Source organism: Engraulis encrasicolus, chromosome 12, assembly GCF_034702125.1.
Source record: "Engraulis encrasicolus isolate BLACKSEA-1 chromosome 12, IST_EnEncr_1.0, whole genome shotgun sequence".
NCBI lineage: Eukaryota > Metazoa > Chordata > Actinopteri > Clupeiformes > Engraulidae > Engraulis > Engraulis encrasicolus.
The window spans coordinates 49973418-50000071 of NC_085868.1; the positions used below are offsets into that span (position 1 = coordinate 49973418).

Genomic DNA, 26654 nt, shown 5'->3' on the forward strand with positions numbered 1-26654 from the left:
GTCTGCACTCTCAGGGTGCATTAAAGTTGTGTATGCTTTTGTTCATTTGTATGTTATTTTGCAGCGGACAGCAGTCAGAAGTCCTCTTATATGCATTCTTATGCGATGGCACCGGACTGCATCTATCCTCAGCAGGACACCGTGACCTTCTACATGGGTGAGTTTACACCGTCAACACTTTACTTGACGCCGGTGTCATAAGCATGTCATTACAGCAGTGTTTCCCAACCAGGGGTACGTGTACCACTAGGGGTACGCGAGCACACTGCAGGGGGTACTTGGAAAAATGTCATTCTAAGAAATGCATGGAGCATAGTCACACTGGAATTGAAAAAGCGAAGTAAAACATGAGTTTGGGGGTACTCATGGCACAACAAAAAGGCTCCGGGGGTACATGAGACGAAAAAGGTTGGGAAACACTGCATTACAGTGTCATAAGACTTAGACTTATGTTTATTGATCCCACAAGGGGAAACTTAGGGTAACGGCTGCCACCATGTGCGGCGCCCCAAAAAATAATAGTGTCATGACACCGTCATAGATAGGTAAGTCATAAACATTATGTCCATGTCATACACATTTTATGACTGCTGGCCTTAAGTGACATTCGGTTATGGCAAAGGTTGTCTTTTGTCACCTACGGCCAACAGTCATAAAATGTTTATGACATGGACATAATGTTTATGACACATGCATAATTGTGCCATGACACTCTTATGACACTGTAATGACATGCTTATGACTTTACGGGGTCAAGTAAAGTGTTACCATACATTCTTATAGTTGGACTATTTTAAAGGTTCCCTGTGTAATATTTCTAGTAGTGACTTGTCTGTAGAATTAAAAGTAATGAGACACCCAATGCTTATCCGGCCCAATTTAGCTGATGGCCCAATTTAGCTGAATGCACCCTAATTTATTTTAACCACCCATGCTCTATCACGTGAGCCAACACTGCCTCATTATACTATATTATTATAGTAGCATAACATTTATTTTATAAAGCTACAAACACTTCATCATGGCAATTATCAAGAGGCCACTGAAGCTTCATAATTCAGTGTGTCACTTAACATCATAAATGTTTATTACATTACATTACATTATATTGCATTTGGCAGACGCTTTATAACCAAAGCGACTTTCAAAAGAGGACATATTCAAGCCAACATCACAAGCAAATACAATGTGCACAGGAGATATACAGAACAATAAGTGCAGTTGCAGAGGGGTTAGTTTTTTTTATTTTTTATTTATTTATTTTTTTTAATTAGAGTAAATAACGAGTACACACACACAAACTAACTAAACTAAACATCATGTCAGGAGTCTGCCCTGGGGCAAGGCCAGTTCAAGCATTAGTCTAGTAGATTCTCTCGAAAGAGGAAGGTCTTCAGTTGTTTCTTGAAGGCTGCAAGAGATGTGCTTAGTCTTGCTGCCTCTGGGAGACCGTTCCACCACTTGGGTACCACAACGGAGAACAATCTTGACTGGGAGTACCTAGAGCGACTGGATGGCAGAGCCAGACGGCTTGTGCTGGATGAGCGCAGTTCTCTTCCAGTAACATAGGGCGTTAGTAGGTCCTTCAGATACGCTTTGGTTTATAACCAAATAACATAATAATGCTTTAGAAATGTTGTCAAACGTAGGCACAACTACTTGTAAATAACAGTTTAAGGCTTTATGTACGCATTATAGCCCTTTATTAATGTATTGTGTTGTGTGTGTGTGAATGCGTGCGTGTGCGCATGTGTGTATGTTGCACTTTCTCACACGAATCCCGGAGAATTGGCGCCGTGTGGCAGCCTCCAGAGCTCGTGTGTGAATGTGGGAAAGTGTGTGTGTGTGTGTGTGTGTGTGTGTGTTTGTGTGTGTGTGTGTGTGTGTGTGTGTGTGTGTGTGTGTGTGTGTGTGTGTGTGTGTGTGTGTGTGTGTGTGTGTGTGTGTGTGTGTGTGTGTGTGTGTGTGTGTGTGTCTGCTTGTGTATGTGATACACCTTCTCACATGAACTCCAGACAATTAGCGCCATACGGCAGCCTCCAGAGCTGGTGTGTGAATGTGGGATGCAGCTCCAGGCCTTTTTATTAGAATACCATGAAAAAGTTGATTTATTTCCATAATTCCATCAATAATGTTAAACTGTCATGGATTGTAGATTCATGGCCCAGTTTTTTAACTATTCCAATCATTATTTTTTTTCTTTTTATATACATTGGCCTTCCAGCTCAAAAAACCCATGAATTGGGGAATTCGCATTATTAGAATATTGTTATAAAATCACATTTTTCTTCATCAAAATTCGGGTCACATTATATCAGTTGGAATTTGGTACTTTCTACATAACATGCAATGGTCAATACTTGGTTAGGACATTCTCTGTCTTCATAATGGCCATGATGCGTTTAACATTGAAGTCAATGGAAAAACAGTGCATGGCAGTTATGGAAGCCCAGATATCCTTGATGCTTTGCTGTCAGCTGTTCTTGTTTGTTGACCTGGTACCCCACACTTCACTCTTCAATATACCCTGTAGATTTCCATGCCACGTTTTGGCGCTAACTCACCAGTTTAATTCTAAATAACCAGAAATGAATCCCCATTGAAAATGAATGGGGTTTAATTTCTGTTGAGTTAGAATTAAACTGGTGAGTTAACACCAAAACGTGGCATGGAAATCTTCGGGTATATTGAAGAGGGAAGTGTGGGGCACCAGGTCAACAAACAAGAACAGCTGACAGCAAAGCATCAAGGATATCTGGGCTTCCATAACTCCCATGCACTGTTTTTGCCATTGACTTCAATGTTAAACGCATCATGGCCATTATGAAGACAGAGAATGTCCTAACCAAGTATTGACCATTGCATGTTATGTAGAAAGTACTAAATTTCAACTGATTTAATGTGACCCGAATTTTGATGAAGAAAAATGTGATTTTATAACAATATTCTAATAATGCGAATTCCCCAATTCATGGGTTTTTTGAGCTGGAAGGCCAACGTATATAAAAAGAAAAAAAATAATGATTGGAATAGTTAAAAAACTGGGCCATGAATCTACAATCCATGACAGTTTAACATTATTGATGGAATTATGGAAATAAATCAACTTTTTCATGGTATTCTAATAAAAAGGCCTGGAGCTAGTGTATATGTGTGTGTGTGTATTTTGAAAGTGTTGAGACAACTTAAGTTGTGATATTGCGCTATATACGTATAAATACAGATTGTATTGTATTGTATTGTATTCATATCCCATTATGAAGAGGAAGTTCAAAGTGTTACCTACAGGCTGCCACAGGGGGGCAGCAGTGGCTTAGTGGTTAGAGAGTTGGTCTTTCAATCTAGGGCAGTGTTTCTCAAACTTTATCAGGCCGAGGACCACTTTGTCCCCCCAAAAATGTCCAGGGACCACCTGTCAACTGAATTGACAGCTGACGGGTGCTAATTTGAAACTGCTAATTTCAATGCTCACTTTTATTCACATCACAAGCCTGTCTTATTGTGGTGAAAATACGACTTCAGCTATGTGTAGCTTTGTAATAATGTTACAAATACAGCCTACAGCAGGCTTGCCTTAGAAAAGTATAAACCCCCTCGCGGACCACCTGAACTCTGTTGCGGACCACCAGTGGTCCCCGGACCACACTTTGAGAACCACTGATCTAGGGGTTGCCGGTTCGATTCCCCCCTGACCTCTCCCTACATTTCCATCCATGGCTGAAGTGCCCTTGAGCAAGGCACCTAACCCCACATTGCTCCAGGGACTGTAACCAATACCCTGAAAAATAGTTGTAAGTCGCTTTGAATAAAATGAAAGCGTCAGCTAAGTGCAATGTAATGTAATGTAATGTAATGTTTCACAGGCCGTCCAGACGTGCTGACCTGTGTGGCTTCACTTGGCCCACTTGAGAGTATCGCAAATGAGACTGTGTCATCTTGGACAGTCAACAGTTCCTCCATCGACAGTATTTCTTCACTTCAAGATCTGCGTACAGTCGTAGAAATGTAAGTGTCCCTCCGAGATCTGATCGACTGAAGGACTTGTATTCTGTTGCAATGTTTCTGAACTTTCACTGTGATACACTATACTGTACTGTATATTATGTAGGGTATGCTGTCCTCTTACAATCTTTTTGAACACAATTAATTCTATTGCACGTTTTCACCCCCACTTTTTAAACCTTTTTTGACTGCTCTTTTGCTTTGTACCAATTAGCTATGGCACAGGTGATGAGCCACTCTTACTTTGTCACGGCTGTGTGTGTGTGTGTGTGTGTGTGTGTGTGTGTGTGTGTGTGTGTGTGTGTGTGTGTGAGAGAGAGAGAGAGAGAGAGAGAGAGAGAGAGAGAGAGAGAGAGAGAGAGAGCTTGTGCTTTATTATTAAAATACAGTATGTACAGTGGTGTGTGTAATGTCTTTGTGTCTTCTTCTGTATTTATTTATGTATGTATGCTACTGAACACCTTAATAAATGATTACTCTACTTTACTCTACTCTACTGTACTCTACTAATCTACTGTACTGTACTGTACTTTACTGTACTCTACTGTACTGTACTCTACACTACTCTACTGTACTCTACTGTACTGTACTCTACACTACTCTACTGTACTCTACTCTACTGTACTGTACTCTACTGTACTCTACTCTACTGTACTCTATTCTACTCTACTGTACTCTACTGTACTGTACTGTACTCTACTGTACTGTACTCTACACTACTCTACTCTACTGTACTCTACTGTACTGTACTGTACTGTACTCTACTCTACTGTACTCTACTCTACTGTACTCTACTCTACTGTACTCTACTGTACTGTACTGTACTCTACTCTACTGTACTCTACACCAGTGTTTCCCAACCAGGGGTACGTGTACCACTAGGGGTACGTGAGCACACTGCAGGGGGTACGTGAAAAAATGAAAATTTAACAAATATATGGAGCTTAGTTACATTGGGATGGAGAAAGGGATATAGAACTTGACTTAGGGGGTACTCGTGGCACAACAAAAAGGCTTGGGGGTACATGAGACAAAAAAGGTTGGGAAACACTGCTCTACTCTACTGTAGTCTACTCTACTCTACTGTACTCTACTCTACTCTACTCTACTCTACTCTACTCTACTCTACTCTATTCTACTCTACTGTACTCTACTCTACAGTGAGAGAACAGAGGATGGGATGTACTACTCGGTCAACAGCCTTCTGATTCCAACAGTCGTGGACGAGCTCCTTCCTCTCAAGTTCAGTTGTCAATTCACCAACTCGCTTGGAGAGGCTCACAAAGATCTGTTTCTGAAACCATGTAAGTTAATGTTTCTCATCTGGGGCGGTACAGCCCGCCAGGGGGCGTTGGAGAGCTCTAGGGGGGCGTTGAGAAGGACACAGTAGAGACGGGGAGCTGCTTAGTTGCCAATGGGGGCCTTTAGCCCATTTATTTTTTTAAAACTAAAGGGGACGTTGTCAGGCTCATGATGATCTCAAAGGGCGATGGGAGGCTTGTGAAGAGGACAAGGGGGCGTTGCTTCAAAAAAGGTTGAGAACCACTGATGTAAGTTCTTCCTCTGAAGTGCCGTCGTGGCAATTTGCAAAACCATTTGGAGAAGCTCGCAAAGATCTGTTTCTGGAACCGTGTGAGTTCCTCATGTGCTGACCCACAAAGATCTGTTTCTCAAACCATGTAAGTTGTTCTTCCTCTGAAGTGCCGTTCTGGCAATTTACAAAACCATTTGGAGAAGCTCGCAAAGATCTGTTTCTGAAACCATGTAAGTTCCTCATGTGCTGAGCCAGAGATATTTTTGACACTTTGACACGCTGAACATTCTTTTCTTTAAAAAAAGTTTGTGGTCATTTCATACAGTTGGGCCAGAGATCTATTTAAAACACCCTAAAACCCTGTCTCTGAACTATGTGAGTATCATATCAGTGGACCAGGCGGCATATTTCTGAAATCATGTAAGTTTTATTCGGATGGGCCAAAGATGTTGGAAATGGTGTAAACCCTGAGCATTGCAGATTCTCTTTAAGGCTGGCAATGCACTTGCTATTTAAACAATTCATATAATTTCCATTTTTAACCAGACTGTTGTGTCTGTGTTATCTTAAATGTCTCCCGTGCTGATTTTGTGTGTGATTCTCTGTTTCAGCTGTCCAGCCGTCCTGCTCTGGCGTCATTGTAGTTATGGTCCTGGCTCTAGCTGGAGTTGTTGTTTTAGTGGGACTCATCCTGTGGAGACATCATCAAAATCAGCAGTGGCAACAGCTGTAAACTGTAGTATGGGACTACGTGTCCCATGATCACCCAGTGTTTGGACATCCAATGGGACTTGGGGTTTGACCTCAGGGGCTTGTGGGTAGTTATTATAGGTTTGTAACAGGGTACTGCACACACAGATGTTGATGTGAGTTTTATGATATAAAATCTAAGAATTGTCCAGCTGTCGTCGCGTCCATCACTCACTGCACTACACCGGGATTTGCATGGTGTCAGAAGTGGGAAACACAGGACTGTATTTATCCAAACCAAAAAAAAACATATCACATTCACAACTGATAAAAAACACATATAGGCATATCTGCTTTCATAACTGATGGCATACAGAAGCCATTGGGGTGCACATATCCTTATAAGCAACTTTTAATGATGTCAGTGTGAGCTTTTAATGATTTTATAGCTTATCTTGCAAATTCCTGAGATTACAAAATGATTAAACACTGTAGACGTGGTCATTTTCCATATTTTGTCTTTCATAAAATTCATATAATTAATTGAATTCATTTTGAATTAATTGATTCCATTGTGTGTTCATGGATGACTGAATGACTAACTGTTAAGAGGCAGATCATGTTACTACTGTAATTGTGTGTTGGTCAGAGAAATGTGTGCATAGTATACTGTATCTGCATGTTTTTGGCTGTTGGATGTGTTGAGAGAGTGTGCTGTGGCACAGAGCGCTACGACGTTGTAGCCCACCATACAGGTGGTAGAAGTCCGGCCTGGGTCATTTTCCCCACCCTACCCCGTCTCTCTCTCCCACTAACTATACTGGGTCATTTTCCCCACCCTACCCCGTCTCTCTCTCCCACTAACTATACTGGGTCATTTTCCCCACCCTACCCCGTCTCTCTCTCCCACTAACTATACTGGGTCATTTTCCCCACCCTACCCCGTCTCTCTCTCCCACTAACTATACTGGGTCATTTTCCCCACCCTACCCCGTCTCTCTCTCCCACTAACTATACTTCCTGTCATCTCTTCGCTGTCCTGCCTACATTAATGCCAACCCTCCCCCAACTCCCCATGGATGACTGAACGATTAACTGACTACTTTTCCAAGAGGTAGATAATGTTAGTACTGTAATTGTGTTGTTGGTCAGAGAAGAGTGTGCATATCTGCATGTTTTAGGCTGCAAAATGTATAAGGGGTGCTGTAGCGCAGCGCAGTAAGACACCGTACCATATGCAGCCGACCCGGGATCGAGTCCGGCCTGGTTCCTTTCCCATCATCTATTCCAGGGCTATTCAATTGGAGGCCCGAGGGCCACATGCGGCCCAGATGCAGTCCACATGCGGCCCAGACATGGCCCCCAACTGAAGCGGTATACATTTCAGTTTTGTTACTGCAGTACAACACATTATTTGCTTGTGAATCTTCTGCTTGTCTTATACATTCACATTCAATGTGGTTAAGTTTTAGGTTAGAGGAACATGTTTAAAATTTGTTTGTGGACTACTGATTTTCAGTGGTCGTGATGTCTGAAAATGTGCGGCCCGACTGCAGTTCTTGGTTTCGAAATGTGGCCCAGATGAAATTCTAATTGAATAGCCCTGATCTATTCGCTGTCTTGTCTGCATTAAAAGCATAAAAGCACGCCACCCCCTCCCCCCAAAAAATACAGATATGTAGGAACATTACACCATTACGGACACCACCTGGTACTTTCACTTTAACCACTTGGGACTGTATTTATATTGTAATGGGGAAATCACATCCTGTATTACGGACTGATTTACTGAACTTGATTTAATTTTAGCACTATTGGTCTGCCCCCACGCCAAAATACCACGGCCATGCTGCTGACACCTTCCACCCTCACGCCCGCTACGTCCTTCCAAAGGCTGTTAAATCCGTCAAACTGAGGAAGAGGAACGGGGATTGAAATATCACTCTTGCTGACTTGAATGTGCTTAATGTTTACAAATGTAATAATAATGTGCACCGCGCGGCGCTGTAGAACGGTTTAGGCCTGCCAGGGAAGGAAAAGGAGTGTTTTGTCAGAAGAACATCCTGGAATATGTTTTAATTTAGAAGATACAGAGTACTCTTTTTTGTTACATAATAAAGTTACAAATTTTGTTGTTAACAACTGTTGTAACTGTATTAACTGGTCCGCATTTGGGCAAAAAAAAATATCTTGTTAAAAGAGACGTGTAACACCTGTGATTAAATTTCTATGCTTATTATATAGTCTCATGGTATTTGTTCAATATAGGAGTAACAGAAATGTGTTTGCATAGATTTATAATACAGTAAAGCTTAACAGTTTCATTGTGGTGTGGCATGAAGCCACCAGATGGCAGTACAGTACAATATGCGCAAGTGTTTGTAAAAAAGTCCTAAAATTGATTCATTAAATTAATGTTAATCCTATGTTTTTTTAAATATATATTTTTTAGGGGCTTTTATGCCTTTATTTGACAGGACAGTCGAAGATGGTGACAGGAAGCGAATGGGACAGAGAGACAGGGGAGGATCGGGAAATGACCCCGGCCGGACTCAAACCGGGGTCCCCGTGGGTGGGCATGCAAGCCCAAATGTGGGGGGGCTTAGCGCGCTCCTATGTTTTTTCAATGATCATTTGTAGTGTATAGTCTTGCATATATTGAAGCTTAGAGAACATAATTCCTGGGGCTCAGGAGTCTACCTTCAGGGTTGTAAGAATGCCTGAACCACTGTTGTTGTTGTTTTCACTGCTACCCTCTGACCCCCAGCAGCTTCTGGATACCGCAGACTAGTTGGATTTTCTTGCCCCCCCCCCCATGTTATTGTTCCATTATGTATGTGGGCCTAAATGACATTCCAAAAAAGTGCATTCGTCAGCTCTGGTCACAAGTCATTTATCATAAACTGATGATGTGCTGTGATATTGGGTAGGCCTATTGTGGTTCATACCTACAATCCTCTATATGGTATTGTCAGGTGCCTTTTTTAGTGGTTTTCTAATGTTGTGGAGATTCTTCATGTGCTTGTATTTTTTTGTTTTTATGTATTTCTTAGCTCAGTCTTGTTTATTTATTATGTGTTTGTCTTGCCTTGCTGTTACCATATGTGTTGTGTGAATGGCCAGGTGGCATTCAATTTCCTCTTTAGGAATTAATACAGTCTCTCTCTCTCTCTCTCTCTCTCTCTCTCTCTCTCTCTCTCTCTCTCTCTCTCTCTCTCTCTCTCTCAACTCACATTAGGTACTGGAGGAAATGGTGTAACAGTTTAATATCAAGTGCTAGTGTTGTAATTACGCCATGAATGTACTTTTACTTTTACTTTTAACACCTGACACACATGCACGCGCTATTACCTGGTTTCCTCACACCGGGCGCTAACGTGGTCCCACGTCATATAATGGAAGGTCACCCTGACCCCACCTGGGATCAAAGCCTTCACCAAAAACGCACACTGACCGCAACGTAGGCTATGGCAACAGTGTGGTGTAGAAATGCATGCACCACCTACCAGATAATGTGTCTACAGCTAGCCTAAAAGGTCATTACGCACACAAGTTGTAGATAATATCCCCGACCCATTTCCTATTCACAGAGTAGAATGTAGCCTACATAAAGATGTGGAGACCTATTATAGGCTGTGCATTTTGCAACAATGTCGACACTCGGGTCGTCATAAACATCGGTGGGAAAATTGCGCACAACTAAAACCATTGGTTACCACACACCTGTCACTCACCATACCTGTCCCCAAAGCCAGAACAAGGTGTGATTTAATCGAGCGTCGTAGTCATCACTGGCCCTGGCAAGTGCATCATGTTGCTGGTCCCCTCCTCTCTCTCTCGCACAGCCAAACTTCCGGACAAGGCAGCGTCACCGGGCTGCCTATCGACAGCCAAGGCGCGAATCATTACGCGCCCGCCCGGCAAGGAACTGTCATGCCAACGCTGTCCACGGGATCCACCTCGAACCGAGCAGATACAGTGCCCGCGAAGCTCAAGCTCAGGCTCATCCTGCGACCTCTGCCATCCCACCACAGCCATTGAGAATCGAAGAGCACCGAACAAATTCCAGAGGATCATACTAAGTAAATCGCGTTTGACAGTTTGGGAGCAGAGATCGGAGGAAAGGGGAAAGCAGCAGCAGGGGGAAAGAATCCCAGCAAGATGAACAGCCTCCTCGGACTCTTCTGGCCAATATTTCTTGTGCTCGGTAAGTGAAGGAATGTCCTAAAAGTAATCATGTTCAATTAGACAACCGAAATGATACAGGCTGTAACAGCCATCATTCAGACTTCAAACGTCTTCGGCATCGGCATAGGTTATGTCCCGTGCACTGGCATGTTCAGCTGGCAGACCGACTTATTCACCGAATTGCAGGTTCAAAGTCCTGTATTTGTATCGAATGCTCATTTTGATCAATCTTTCGAAAACACTTGGGCTTTGCTTCTGCAGGTGGACAGAGTAGATTTGCTAAGTCCCGTTTCGGTGTCTCTCTTTTCCTTATCCTATGAGGGTGGGTCACAGTTCTGTTTAATTTGGTGGTGACAGCCAGGCGTCGGAATTATAGTCGGTGCTCAATTGAGGCGTGTGACTGCCTGCCACCTGAGATTAGTTCTATTAAATAAATTAGCCAGTAAGTGGCTTTTGACAACACTTCACATTTCCATCCTGTCAAAGAGACGTTTGCTTTTCGTGATGGCACTTATGAAAGAATTATCATGACATGGAATTCTCCATGGTCTTCTGTAGCCTATGGTTTACCCGAGAGAGAAAGAGAGAGAGAGAGAGAGCAAGAGATGTGTGTGGATATTAAGAGTTTCTTTCTCTCTTATTTTCTTTTCTCTTTCTTTTTTCTCACTCTTTCTTTATCTTGAATAGATAGTATTTTTTTTGTAATATAATTGTATGTTTTATTCACCATTATTATATTGAATGTCAGCTTTGGCATCGCTGTCTCAATGAGTCATGTAAAGCTACCCTTGAATCTTGAATGGAATTGAGAGAGAGAGAGAGAGAGACAGAGAGAGAGAGAGAGAGAGAGAGACACAGAAAGATGAGAGAGATGGGGATAGGTGTGTGTGTGTGTGTGTGTGTGCGTGTGCGTGTGCGTGTGCGTGTGTGTGTGAGAGAGAGAGAGAGAGAGAGATGGTAGAAATGGGTTACACGTTTTACAGCATTGTTTCGTAGTGTTTATTCTCGGTCCAGACTGTGTGTGTTTAGGCATGCCATGTGTGAACTGGAGTGCATGCGCCTGTGCTGTGCTGTGCTGGGAGAGAGTATTGGGCACATGACGTCACGCTAGGCTTCACTTGGCTCACACTTCCACTTGGCTTAAATTAGTACAGTGGAGCTGAAGAGGAGGATGATCAGATGGCCCCTTCTTTCCCAATCCCAAAGGTGTTGGTGGTACGAAAGGTGTGTGATCACTGATGATGCATGCGTGCGATTAGTGTGTGTGATCACGACGTGTGTGAATGTGTTTGTTTTGCATATTAGTTGGTAGGGGTGTAAATCACAGCCTCCATGACGATACGATTCGATATCGATATCTTATTATTCGATGTGATGCGATTCGATTATTTTAGATACTTAAGAATGCCCCATGATACGATACCATCGATTCTATTTGACTTTTTTCCAATTACTTCCCCTTCTATGATGTTATGGGACTCGATTATCCCACGATACGATGCGATTCGATTCAATCGTCAGATTATATCCCGATATAGCGATACAATTCGATTATTATTTACACCTCTATTAGTTGGCTACCAAAGAGAATTAGTGCGGGATTTTTCATTTAGGCAGAGCCAGACTCCCCAGTCTCTTCAGCCGTAAACAAACACCCTTGTTTATCCCTCACATGTGCGCTGTTAGGAGAAGACCTCCCTCCCTCCCTCCTGACATCTGTCATCCGCTATAGTAGTGTCTCTCTCAACGGGGGCTCTGCAACATCCCCCAGGGGGCATTGGGGAGCCGTGTGTGTGTGTGGGGGGGGGTGTTGAGAAGGATGCAGCTGAGAGGGGGCGATGCATAGTTACCATTGGAAGGCATTAGTCAGTTTTATTTTCTAATACTGTGGGGGGCGCTGGCTGGGTTATTGATGAAGTCAAGGGGGCATTGGGAGGGTTATGATGGGGTCAAGGGGGCTTTGGGAGGCTTATGATGAGGCCAAGGGGGCTTCGGGAGGCTTATGATGAGGCCAAAGGGGGCATTTGTTAAAAAAAAGATTGCGAACCACTGCACTATAGGGAGCTTTGTGTGGCCACCCGGCCCACATCCGTGTACAGTATGTGTTTTGGTCTGTTGTCATACCTCAGGAGCTTCAGGCCTTGTTTGCTTCGTCACTGTAAACATTTAATGTTTTCATTTAGGAAAACTAACGTTCCCTGGAAGTGGATAACAACAGGTATTTAGACCAAACACATTCTTATCACATTGGATGTACAGAAATAACACATTGCTGATCTACCACCCCCCCGGCTTTATAAAAGGCATTGGTAACACTTTATAATAATGTTCCTTAGTAAAGACTCAGTAAATAATTAACTAATGATGAATAAAACATTAACAAATGTTTTTATTATTAACTAAGCTTTATTAATGCTTTATAAGATATCTACAAAAGATATCTGCAAGGTTTTACACACCTTATAACAGAGTATTTTATTCATTTACAAGCAACTTGTAAATGTTTCATGAATATAAAATGTTAACAAAGCATTTCCTAGTCATTTACAAGCATTTGTTTACATTTCCTAGTCATTTACAAACGTTTGTTAATGTTTTGTTCATCAATAGTTAATTATTTATTAAGTCTTTATAATGCTTTTTTGCATCCAGCATTTCCCATCTGGTTACTGTGCAGTAGGTCTTCACTGGGAAGGCTTCTTGGTGCAGGCAGGGGAGGTAACACGTTACTTGACATGTTCCCGCATGACACATTCATAGCAGCTGTTATAAAGTCTGCATGAAGCATTCATAATTGATTCATGACCCATTCATACCAAACCTTTCATGAACCTAGCGGACAGAAGGACTGCAACTTGTCAAAATAAAAGCTAAACAAAGCAGCATTGCGGGTTTTGTTCTGAACCCTCAATGATTACTGATTTTGACAAGTTACTGTCCTTTTGTCTTCCATGTCTATGAAAGGTTTGGTATGAATGTCTTACGAAACAGTCTTGAATCCTTCATGCAAAGTGTATAACAGCTGCTATGAATGTGTTCCACGTCAAGCAAAGTGTAACCCAGGGGGAATTGTAGAAGGTGCTTAGCCTCGCCTAGCCTTGTGAAGCGAAGTGATGCTCACAGAATCACCAAGCCGTGGTGGGAAGTAGTGCGGTGAAATATATTGAATTAATATTGTGATATCAATATTGCTGTCAAGCAATATATGAAATGCCATAATATCGAGTTGAAACAACTATTTTGACATTTGTCTATCCACCAAAACAACAGGGAGGCTATGCTACGCACAATACATCCCCTCCATTTGAGCTATTCCGAGTGCAGAGCAGACTTGTAGAAGGTGCTTTCCCCTCGCGACGCCTTGTGAAGCGATGCTCACAGAACCACCAGGCTGAGTGTTGTAATTTTCACACATAAGACACATAAACACTCTCAGAAATCCCCATACAATACATATACACACATCTATTCATATACACTCCTCTACACAGAAGGTGCTTCCCCTAGCCCAGTGGTTCTTAACCTGGGGTGCGGGCACCCCCTGGGGGTGCGCCAGAGATTTCAGGGGGTAGGCAGAATTTTGTTTTTCTAGAGGTTCTGACTACAATACTGCTTCCAAACATTATAATTAGGCCAAATCAAGACCAAATTAAAGCATGTTTGGTCCTTATGTAAAGTCATTAAGGTATTGATCAATGTAATTATTCACTTAAATCATTTTTTTAGTGCATACACACGCGTAGACGTTTGTGCGGCTGGTCTTGGGCACAGGTTAGGGGGTGCTTCAAGAAAAAAAGGTTAAGAACCACTGCCTTCCCCTAGCCTACCCTTGTGAAGCGAAGTGATGCTCACAGACTCACCAGGCTGTAGTGGGGGCAACTCAAGGCAGTGCTGTGCTGCTGACCAGCTAATTTCTCTGTCTCAGTAATTGCAGGGAGCAGCTCCACTCGCCTTGCCTGCCTTGCTGCGCCTGCTGCACAGCAGTGTTGCCAGATGTGTACGATCAAATCCCGCCCAAAAGGTTCTCAAAAACCGTCAAAATGCGCTAAATTCTGCCCAATTTCAACAAATTGCGTTGATTTCTATGGGCAAAAAACTGCAGGAAAAACCGCCAAATGGCCATTTTTTTCCAGTTTTTACCCGTAGACGGCCATCCCAAGTAGCCCAATTGGGCGGGTAACCACCCAATCTGGCAACACTGCTACATAGGTCCATGCTGTGCTGCTGGCTCTTTATCTGGCATGGGTAATTATCCATCCGGATGCCACCGCACTACAGAGCAGAGTAGAGGCTTCTGTTCAGCAGAGATGGAGACCATGCATGCGTGGAGAAGCGAGCCGCGGTCTGCTGCATATGGTGGAATATACCTTGTAAACGCTCCATCCAGTGTTAATTGAACTCAGAGAATACCTGTAAAAGCTCCATCCAGTGTTAATTGAACTCAGAGAATACCTTGTAAACGCTCCATCCAGTGTTAATTGAACTCAGATAATACCTTGTAAACAATCCAGTGTTAATTGAACTCAGAGAATACCTTGTAAACGCTCCATCCAGTGTTAATTGAACTCAGAGAATACCTTGTAAACGCTCCATCCAGTGTTAATTGAACTCAGAGAATACCTTGTAAACGCTCCATCCAGTGTTAATTGAACTCAGAGAGTGGAATTCAACACCCACAGTCAGGGTTGGATTAATGCACAGGCTAGATATGGCTGCAGCCTCGGGGCCCCCACCTTCCAGGGGCCCCCACAGGCTAGATATGGCTGCAGCCTAGGGCCCCTCATCTGCCAGGGGCCCCCCACAGGCTAGATATGGCTGCAGCCTCGGGCCACCCACCTGCCAGGGCCCCCCACAGGCTAGATATGACTTCAGCCTAGGGCCCCCCATCTGCCAGGGCCCCCCCACAGGCCAGATATGGCTGTAGCCTAAGGGGCCTCCCATCCAAATTGAAAAAAATCGGCCCAATTGAAAAAAAATCATCTGTCCTGCTAAGTACAGTTAGCTTTTAGGGCGAAATTTGCCTTCAAGGGGGGGCCCATAGCAACCTGTAGCCTAGGGGCCCCAGGTCATCTTAATACTGCCCTGGCCACAGTGTTGGTTCTACTCTCTCAGTGTTTGAATTAACACTGCAATACATAATATCTGCACTCCCATTGGCTGAAAAAGAGGGATGTTGGGGACTTGAGCGCCACCACAGATCAAAGATGGTTTCAGTTCAGGTTGATTCATCTAAATATAATGACGTGCTGCCACCGTATGGATTTCTTTTTTCTTCTTTCTCTTCTTTCTTTTACTGTATTTTCCTCAGAGTGTCGCGCCCTACTTTGTCTGTCAGAACACGCTTTGAAGAAAGCTCTTTCCAATTTCACAAAGTGGTCCAACCAGTTTCAAACACCTCGGTTCAATTTTTAATTCCCTTTACTCAGCCATTTAAATATTTGACACATGTTCAGCACACAGATACAGTACAGTGCAGTTCTTCTTGCATAATCTGGTATATTTCCGTTTTCAGTTCTTTATGCATACGGTACTGTACTGTATGTAACAATTTGTTGACAAAGACAGCAGTGTTTTGTTAACCCCTCCAGCATTTTATAACCGGAACATACTGCAACTTTCATTTTCACTTTCCTCGAACCACGCAGATTAAAGGGGTATGCCACTGTTTTGGGGCTTAATACAGTTAAAATCGTTGGCCAGGGTTTATAAAGGTGGTAAAGTGTCTTATTTTTCATGTAAGCCGTTGTCTTGCTTTAAGACAAGTTAAAAGAGGGAGCATGTCGCTAAGCTAGTGAAAGTCAATGGATCCGTGTAGCATGTGTGCACGTGTTTTTCATTACATGAAAAATAAGACACTTTACCACCTTTATAAACCCTGGCCAACGATTTTAACTGTATTAAGCCCCAAAATAGTGCCATACCCCTTTAACCCCTCCAGCATTTTATAACCGGAACATACTGCAACTTTCATTTTCACTTTCCTCAAACCACTCAAATTAAGATCTTAATCATTGCACATGAACACTTTGTATTTGACATGAGGATTCTTGAGATTCTACATATTTTAAAACTACTGTATATACACACTCAAGACAAATAACACTTGCTATGCTCTGCTCTTAGGGGGAAAAAATCATGTGCTTGACCTTGGTAGTGTTTTATTCAGTGTGCGAACCTGCTCTCTCACCCAAGGAAAGTTTTGCATGTAAATGTAGTTAGAGGGAAAGACAGAGTATGAACTGCTCCCTTCTGGCAGACGATATAGAGTCACAGTTAAAAGCAAAAAAAAAGGTTTCTGAATAGGTATACATTTTCTTTCATCCCCACATTTATTCATTTATTAAAATTCAAGCCGCTAACTATCTTCGGTCTAGTAATGCTATGTATAGATACACCGATAATGCGCTTCAGTACTGCACGTTGATTTATTTATTGAGTCTTTCAGTGTTATGTGTGTTTTGTTTTGTTGTTTCTTGTTAGGTGTTGGGAGTTATGTGTTATAACTTGTGTGTTGTATGCAGCAGCTTTGTAATTGTCCAAGACAAATTTCCTGCTGCGGGACAAATAAATAAAATAATCTTGAATCTTGAATCTTGAGATGAGAGTCAAGATAAAAGGTATTTGTGGAGGAAAGAGGTGGCTTTAGGAAAGGAGTAAATGTGTAGGAGAGAGAGCAGTGGACGCTAAGCCCCCCACATTTGGGCTTGCATGCCCACCCACGGGGACCCCGGTTCGAGTCCGGCCGGGGTCATTTCCCGGTCCTGCCCCATCTCTCTCTCCCAATCATTTCCTGTCTCCTCTCATACTGTCCTGTAATTATAAAGGCCAAAAAAACACACAAAAAACGTTAAAAAAAATGTAGCTAGGAAGAAAGAGATGAGATTGGAGATGAAAGGAAAGAGGAAAGAGGTGGCGATAGGAAAGGAGTGAATGGGGAGGAGAGAGCGCGGTGCACGTCAATGCTGAGGAGAGATAAGGAGTGGGAAGTGTGTTGGGATGTGTGTGTTCAGCGGCGCATTGAGGTGGAGGAAGGGAGGTGCCATGATTTGTGGTTGGATGTGTTGTGTGTGTTGTTTTTTGAGGAGAACGACACATGGAGTGGAGTGCGTTCCAATATGCAGACTTCCTTCCTCCACTTGTGCTTTTGGCCTCACGTTTTTGCTGACGTTCCGCCTCCGTGGCGAAAACAGTTACGTTTACCCGCTGTAAACCTAGCCACAACAACTTTTGGGGGACTGTTCTTCATTCACCATAAATGAGAAAATGACATTACAACTGAGCTTTTTGTGAGATATTGAAATACCATGCTGTTGTGGTTGGTGATGTCATCATGACGTATTACTTCCTGGCACGAGGCCACAGGCACCAGTGGAGGACGCAAGTCCGCATGTTGGAAGGCACCCCATGGTGCAACTTCACAACACAACAGCTTGCTGTCTGCCTTTCCTGTGACCTCTGTCCTGGTGATGTGAGGCTCAACATCTTTGATGATCAAAGCTTTTATTCAGTGAAGAAACTTGATTTGTGGTTGCAGGTGTGCTTCGAGGACAAGTAGAACTGAAAATAAAGTCGGCAACACAAAGCTCCTGTTTCCCTTTACTTTAAAGGAACAGTCCACCCTTTTTTGATTTTCACATATTTGCAGTATTTCCATAACCTGGTTCTCACGAAGTTTAACGAAGATGTACAAAGCACGAAGGGTCTGCGTGAGAGCCAGGCTAGTATTTCCAAGCAGTATTCATGAATGTGCATATGATTTTCTTCTCAGTTTTTTCAGTACTTAGATTTATTGGATCAGAATTATTAGCATAGCTTAGCATAATCACTGGAAGTGAATGGAGGCATTAGCATCAAGCCACAAATGATCACAGGACAGGATTAAACAACTGTTTTGCACTCTGGTGAATTTTACATTCATTTTAAAGTACTTTATAGGTACATTTGATGATGTTTTGTTTGCCCCCATAGACTTGGACTGCTACGCTTAATTTGGCTATACTGTACTGTTAAACTAGGCAATGGAAACACATAGACGAAAATTACCGGTATATGCACATTCATGAATAATGCTGGGAGATACTGCAAATATGTAAAAATCAAAAAAGGGTGGACTGTTCCTTTAATATGGTGACGTTTCGGTCAGCATGCCCATCATCAGACAGATGGAGTCGCCGGCTTTATTTTCAGGGTTCCCACTGGTGCTTGAATTCCTTGAAAATGCTTGAATTTCAATTAAGTGTTTTCAAGGTTGCGAGGGAGTGAGATGTCAGATGGGATTGGCCATTCAACATATTAAAATAGATTAAAATGCAGGAAATTTAATTTTAAAAGCACAACATTTTCTGGGGGAGGACCCCCACACTCCCTTCCCGTGACCTATTAAAGGTGCTGGAAAACTGAAAATTTGGTGCTTGAAAACTGCTTGAATTTGTTCATGAAAAAGGTGTGGAAACCCGCGGGCTTTATTTTCAGTTTTCATGTGACTTTGCTAGTCCTGCACCCAATCGATGTGCAAAGTTTTTCTTTGTTAAATTTTGAGGAGAACGACACATGGTGCAACTTCACAACACGACAGCTTCCTGTCTGCCTTTCCTGTGACCTCGGGCCTGCTGATGTAGTGTGGCTCAACATGTTTGATGATCAAAGCTTTTATTCAATGACTCCCAAACTGGGAATGAAAAATGTCTGCTGCACACTTAAATCTTTTTTTTCCCTTTGGTCTAATGGTCAAGCTTTCGGTCTAGTGACCTTCCTCAGAGGAAGTTTTCATTCACAGTTTTTGTTTTTGTTTGTTTTAATTTGCACCTTTCAAGTGCCAGTGGTGCGGTGTAATTCGTTTTAGTTCAATATCTTGCAAAAACAAGATTCAAGGGTCATCCTCTCATTTACAATCGAGATGTTGAATGTGGGGGAAAAAAGTTGTTCAGAGCTGCATGGAAAGATAAAGATTTTGTATTACAAATGTAATTTCCAAAGTTTCTTTACAAAAAAACGTATAGGCTATTTATTTTGGTTATGTTTGCATACGGTATATTTCAGTGTATCCTTTCCAATCACGGTAGTCACAGATCTACAATATAACAACAGTACCCCACCACTCACTACACTGCAAAAAAATTAATTGCTCAATTTACTTGATAAAACAACGCAACCTATAACAAGGGATTTTTTGAGTAAACTCAACTAAGAAATCAAGAAATGTATTCAATTTCTTTTCCAAGTAAGGCCAACAAGTGGACAGAACTTGCTTTATCCATTAAATAAAGAAATGTATTTAATGGCTTTTCTAAGTAAGGACAACAAGTGGACAGAACTTGCTTGATCAATTAAATCAAGAAATGTATTTAAAGATTTATTCAAGTACGTCCAACAAGTGGACAAAACTTGTTTATTCAATTAAAAACACAAATTTTACAAACTTACTTCAAATATGTACTAATCTGTATTTTAAATTTGCATAAGTCACTTCTCATACATAAACTGATAAATAACTACACACTGGGTACATTTTGAGGACCATTGAGCAAATACCTGTGTATTATAGTAATATGACAGATAATTCCACATCTACAGAAAGTATGATGACTGCCAAAGTGTGAGAAGTTTAAATGTAAAGTCAAGTGCTTTAAAGTGTACCTCCGGGATTTTGGACACCAGGCCTCATTTCCGAGTCAGCCAGGGTGTAAACAATGTGTCCAGAACGTTTTTTTCACATTCCATGCAGTCCTTGTGAATTCTCATATCCATGTTGCTAAGCTAGCGCAAGTGAACGGGGATGGTAGTAGCCTGCCCCCAAAAATAGTCTTATCCGGTTGCAACAACATTCAAAACAACCCCATTATTATGCCAGACTGCAAGTGTAAATACTTGTCTTGATAGAATGAAGTTTGAAATTAAACCAACATTGCAATCATGTTTGATCACCATCAGCAATTTGTGTTCCGGTTTGAAAGCTTGACAGCCGCGGAGTGATATTCCTAGTACAAATCCTAGCTTCGTTTGACACATCCATAACTTTTCCATAGAGCGAACAACGTCTTTTTGAAGTTTGTAAAACTGAAGTTTTCCCCTCTCCCTGACCTCGCTCGCAAACATCAAGAGTAATGCTTTCTGTCAGGCTTTGTCAACCTTTCCTAACATTGAAACATATGCCATAACAATGTTTGGTTGTTACTAGATGACCCGTGTGTCTACACAGCATGTTGGCGAACAGAACGCACACTCTTCTCCCTTTCATCCTCCCATTCCATCTCGTCTCAAAAAACATTCCATGTAATAATAACTAGAGCTACGAGTGACATATTTCACAATGTCAAGCCAGATCACATAGCGTTGCGTAACTTGTGAATCCATAGGAATACGGCAAGTCATGTCTAATGCCATTTGTCACAGCAATTACACAAAATAACAGTAAAGCATTACAACATGCCAATCCAAAAGGGTAACTTCTAGCCCAAGTTTTGGCTAACGTAGGCGAAGCCATTATACCACTGGGCTACCATCATAGAAGCAAAACGCATGGCAAACCTGTTCTTCGGAGACTGTTGGTGCGCGCCACAAAATGTAGATCTGGGAATGCGGTTGGCACCGCGGACACTTTTAGAGTTTTCCGTGTAGGTATTAGACTTCGAGAAGGACTTTGTGAAGTCGTCGGGACTGAAGTGGTCACTGCAAAGCACCGGGGTAGCTTACGGAGCGTCTCCATCGGTGTGTTGATGTAGCCCTGCAGCCAGGAGCCAGAGTTTGGTTCTTTCAACATCTTTCACGGAAACCAATGGAAACTTGCCGATACCCATCTGTGGGCTTTATTATTGCAGTTGGTATATACACACTGATGTACCATGGTGCGATGTCGTTGGGTTTTAATCCACTATTCGATCCGATCCGAAAGCAGTTGTAGAACTAGCCTTGATTTGCAATGTCTCTTGCGGGTCCCTGCAGTGGGTGGGTGGGCTACATCACAACTGAAGAGAGCAAAGTAAAATTCCGCCGACCCCGAGAAAATAGTCTCTCAACATGGCAAAATCCACGCAGTGCAAGGTTGGTTTAATTTCAAACTTCATTCTACTAAGACAAACATTTACACTTGCAGTATGGTATAATAACGGTTTTGTTTTGAATGTTGTTTAAACGGGATAAGACTATTTTTGGGGGCAGGCTACTACCATCCCCGTTCACTTGCGCTAGCTTAGCAACATGGATATGAGAATTCACAAGGACTGCATGGAATGTGAAAAAAACGTTCTGGACACATTGTTTACACCCTGGCTGACTCGGAAATGAGGCCTGGTGTCCAAAATCCCGGAGGTACACTTTAACATTATGTAACATCAGGCTGGTACCATAACATTTTCTTTGACTTAATGCAATTGTAATACTGCAATAATATACTTAATACAGACAAATACCACATTTTGAAATATTGTGCCTTTATTTGACTGGAGAATTCAACATGGTGCATGCAATTGATTTTAATTCATTACCAGACTTTTCAATTACCTGATTGACAGTGTAAAGAGAAGTAGTGTGTGTATGTGTGTGTGAGAGAGAGAGTGAGAGAGACTGAGAGAGAGAGAGAGAGAGAGAGAGAGAGAGAGAGAGAGAGAGAGAGAGAGAGAGAGAATTAGTGTGTGTGTGTGTGAGAGAGAGAGAATTAGTGTGTGTGTGTGAGAGAGAGAGAGAGAGAGAGAGAGAGAGAGAGAGAGAGATAGAATGTGTGTATGTGTGTGTGTGTGTGAGAGAGAGAGAGAGAGAGAGAGAGAGAGAGAGAGAGAGAGAGAGAGAGAGAGAGAGAGAGAGAGAGAGAGAATTAGTGTGTGTGTGTGTGTGTGTGTGTGTGTGTGTGACAGAGAGAGCGTGCACGCGAGAGAGAGAGAGAGAGAGAGAGAGAGAGAGAGAGAGAGAGAGAGAGAGAAGTAGTGTGTGTGTGTGAGAGAGAGAGACAGATAGAGAGACAGACAGACAGATCACAATAAGTTCCTTATAAAGCTGGTAATGAAGCCTACTACTCATTAACAAGAACTAATATGCACCTAGGTTAGAGAAGCACTGCTTATAAACCAAGCATTTGTGTCAAAACAGCTACCATTTGGAACATGTAACTAAATTGTGAATATAAAATCGCGAATAAAAAAAATCTCAATAAAAAAAAAAATCCTGTCAGATGCAAAGCACAAGCAAATCCAGACCAAATGCAGGCTAAGTGACCACACACACTTGGAGGGAGGAGAGGGGGAGAGAGAGAGAGAGAGAGAGAGAGAGAGAGAGAGAGAGAGAGAGAGAGAGAGAGAATGAATGCACACATCTGTGTGTGCATATGCGTTTGTGCATGTGTGTGTGAGTGTGAGAGACATTGAGTCTATGTAGGACGGACAGATGCAAAGTGGATGTCTGTGATACAGTACAATATGTGTGGGTTGTTTTTTTTTCCCTAGGTGTTACCAAAGATGTAGGAGTAGCATGAGTATGACTGTGTGCATGTTTGTGTGACTGTGTGCATATACGTGTATGCGCAAATGCAAGTGCACAGAGAGAGAGAGAGAGAGAGAGAGAGAGAGAGAGAGAATCACTGATCACACAAGAGGTACAGGGACCAGATGCGCTTGCCCTACTGGTGTTACTGCTGCCCAATAAAACAAGACAATTGAACAGCCATTCACTGTTTGGTTAAGGATGTAGCGCTGTAGACACAAAACATGTTGAAATAAGCAACTTTAAGTGATGCTTGACAAGGTGCAAGGTGTGTGTATGTATGAGAGAGAGAGCGTATGAGTATGAGAGCGAGAGCATGAGAACCAGAGTGAGAGTGAGAGATGGACTTGGCACCTTAACGAAGAAAAGTCTGCATTTTAGCCCAGAGGGACTGCGCTCGTGCAGAGGCAGTTGGCCCCCATGCCGAGGAAGAGCTTCTGTATCACGTTGAAGCTGTATCTCAATGCCATGTTGATACAGTAGAGCAGGCTAAATAAGTAAGCAGTTGAAGAGGGAAGGTCCTTAATGTCCTGGATGATCACGCTCTCTTCCAAGAAGATGCAGATATTGCTGACTGCAGGTAGGGACGCGATGGCGCAGACGGCATCTTCATACATCATCAAGATGGTGTAGTCTTGCTCTTCATCTGTGTCCTGCGTGTACAAACAGAAAAGACAATACTGAATGTCTGAATGAAACACACTATAATTAATAATACAATACTACAATAAACAATAATAGAATAAAATAATAAAACTAAAAGAACACCAACACAACTTAATGCAACTCCAAGTCAATCATGCTTCTGTGATAACAGCCAATGTTTTAGCCAACTTTATTACATTGCCATTTCAGATCCGGCTCAATAGATATGCATGTGCTCAATAGATATGCACTTGATGAAAGCAGGCAATAATAAGATTCTGCGGTTCGCCTAAGGTCTGCTTGAAGTTTTTTCCCCTCATGACAACGGTAGTGAGTGGAGTCTCACTGGACTTCAATGGCATGTAAATATGTGCTTAGTCAATGGCAAAATGCTGAACGCTCATTGGTTATTGCCCAGATATTTTTTCGCTTACGGAGTATCGAGCCTCAGTAGGAGTGAAAGAAGATGGGCGTGAGAGCAATCAGGACAGGACAAAATATTTGGAGTAGGCCTATGCTTATTTTTTTGCTCTTTTTAAAAAAATGTAAACAAAAGTTGCCCCCATTAGAATAGAATAGAATAGGATAGGGCTGGGCCAAAAACTGCGGCGTCACCGGGTACCGACAAGTCAAAGGTAGCGTGAGCAATACAACAGCATATTGAAATTGGCAGGAGTTGCCCTATACACTGTTGGAGAGAGCCAAGTGAAAAGATGGGAGTCAAGTAGAGCAGTGTTTCCCAACCTTTTTTGTCTTGTGTACCCCCTAAGCATTTTCGTTGTGCCATGAGTACCCCCTAAGTCAAGTTTTATATCGCTTTCTCTATCCCAATGTAACTAAGCTCCATGTATTTGTTAAAATTATATTTTTCCAAGTACCACCTGCAATGTGGTTGCGTACCCCTAGTGGTACACGTACCCCTGGTTGGGAAACACTGAAGTAGAGGATGAAAATACATGCACTTTTGGAGTATCAGAGAGTAAATTAGTAATTACCAGACAGGCCTTGAAAAGATTGGAAGGGTCCTCCTTTAGGAACAGGGGCATTCCCTCCAAGGCCACTCTATCCCTTTGTTCGGCTATCGCAGTCACCTGAGCACATAGATACAAAATATACATGTTGCATGTCAGTGAATATTGTTATTTACTCAGGTCATGTCAGAAAACTTAGTTTAGTAGTAAACAAATCAACTTCTATTTGGATCTTTAAAATGATTCGAATGTGAAGTGAGGCATCTTCCAGTCCCAAAATGAAGTGTTTTTTTATTCAGGTTGTCGTTTGCAACTATACTCTTTGGAACACTTATGGCAGGATTTTGACTTTAAGTACTGGAATTGTGTTACATAAGATTCTACTTCCATTAGGCCTATACTTCAGACCAGCAAACACACTAAAAATGAGACTGCACCGGCCAAGGACAAAACTCCAAGATACAAGTTAAATAATGTGGTATGTTGTTGGAAATGTTCTGATCCTTATATTGCAGAACACACATGACCACTTAATAAAAGGATGACTAGACACAGGAAGGCACATGCATTATCAAAGTACTCAGCAGAATATCTACATCTCAAGGAAAAGGAACATGCATTTATATAGACACTTGGTAGGCCTACAGATTTGACACATCCCATCTGAAATCAGCCTCTTGAGGGGACAGGCATTTTATTCATATTATTCATCATACATTTCATCATATTATATATATATATCATAGGCAAATAATAATGCAATGACCCCATTAATAAACACATTTACATATTCAAGGACTATAATTTCACCAAACCCTCCCTGATTTTATTTGGGCCCAACAGACTCACCCACTGTTGAGTTCAAAAAGAGTCGCTCAGTAGTCAATTACATCTACTGAAAACTAGATCACTTATCAAGTAAATCTCTTTTCTGTCTTTGTCTGTTTCTCAGTGCCAGATTGGTGCAAATGACGGTTGGATGCCATGACCCATTAGACCCCATAGTATCTGATTTCACATGGAATGACCTGATTTTGGGAAGTGAAGGACAAATTGGCTTCAATCAATTGTTTTACCTCTTAATCCAGAGGCGCGAGGAGGGCCCTGAATTCAACTCCTTCCTTCTGTAAAGCTTCACCAATGCTGGGGCAAACCAATGCAGACTGGAATGTGGCCATTAGATGAACGTTTGTAATGCAATGAAACTCCCTGCAGATCTGTAGCCTACAAAAAATACAAACATTGTACAATACAAACATGATTACAGATCTGAAACACACAGCCAGCACACACTACCGGTACATTTAACAATAATATTACATACAATAGGTCTACTAACTTCATCTGTCAGAAAAAAAAAATCAAAATAGGACAGAACGTGGGGTAAGTTTACTTGGTGAGCTTACACTGTGCGCTATTTCCAATCGCAGGAATTCATGTCCTGTTCATACTGCACGAGGGGATCGCATGGGCTTAAAAAAATCACATCTCAGGACTACCGAGCATACACTGTGCGTTATTTTCACTCGTGGATATTAAGCTCCTGCTCAGTGCTCACACTGCACGAGGGAATTTCATGATATAAAAGCGCACATCTCACAGTCCTCACACGATACAAGCCGGCAGTCGGATGCGAGCCGAATGCTCCCACTGTAAGACATGACAAATGTTTCCCGGGTCTACAGAGGAGGGAACTTGCGCACCTGAGGTGGAGACAAGGACCCACTCAGGAGGAGAGAATTGCACGGCCCTAGAGCTATTCGTTTGTGCAAGTGTAATACTAGAGTCAAATCGGGTCGTAGCACTGCTTTAACTGTGCAATTTACTCACGAGGCGCGACCAGGATTTCAAACAGTTTTGATTTCCTCACGGCCCTACGATTGCACCATCGTGAGGTGAAATCGCTTGTCGTTACCCCATGTACACTACACGATGCGAGATCACGGTTGACCTGCGGTTGAGCAAGAAATCGGCCCGACTCCCAAAAAAGTGAGAGTGACAAATCGGTGTAGCCTAAGCATTTTCTTGCGATCCTACAATTGCAAGATCGTGAGGTGCAAGCTTGTCCTTACACCATGTAGGCTACACTATACGACGAAAGCTAGCTGGCAACTTCATTTCAAAACGGACTGACCATAGCCTACGTTGTGTAG

At 42.3% G+C, this 26654-nt stretch overlaps 1 protein-coding gene across 1 annotated transcript in view; it reads left to right on the plus strand.

Moving 5' to 3' along the window:
• Positions 1-10045: 10045 nt before the first annotated feature.
• Positions 10046-26654, plus strand: part of ptgfrnb (prostaglandin F2 receptor inhibitor b) — a 114096-nt gene continuing 97487 nt past the window's right edge. The window contains exon 1 of the mRNA XM_063212408.1: positions 10046-10433. Within this exon, the coding sequence (XP_063068478.1) occupies positions 10388-10433 (46 nt within the window). The 5' untranslated portion in view covers positions 10046-10387. The remainder of the gene's footprint in view (positions 10434-26654) is intronic.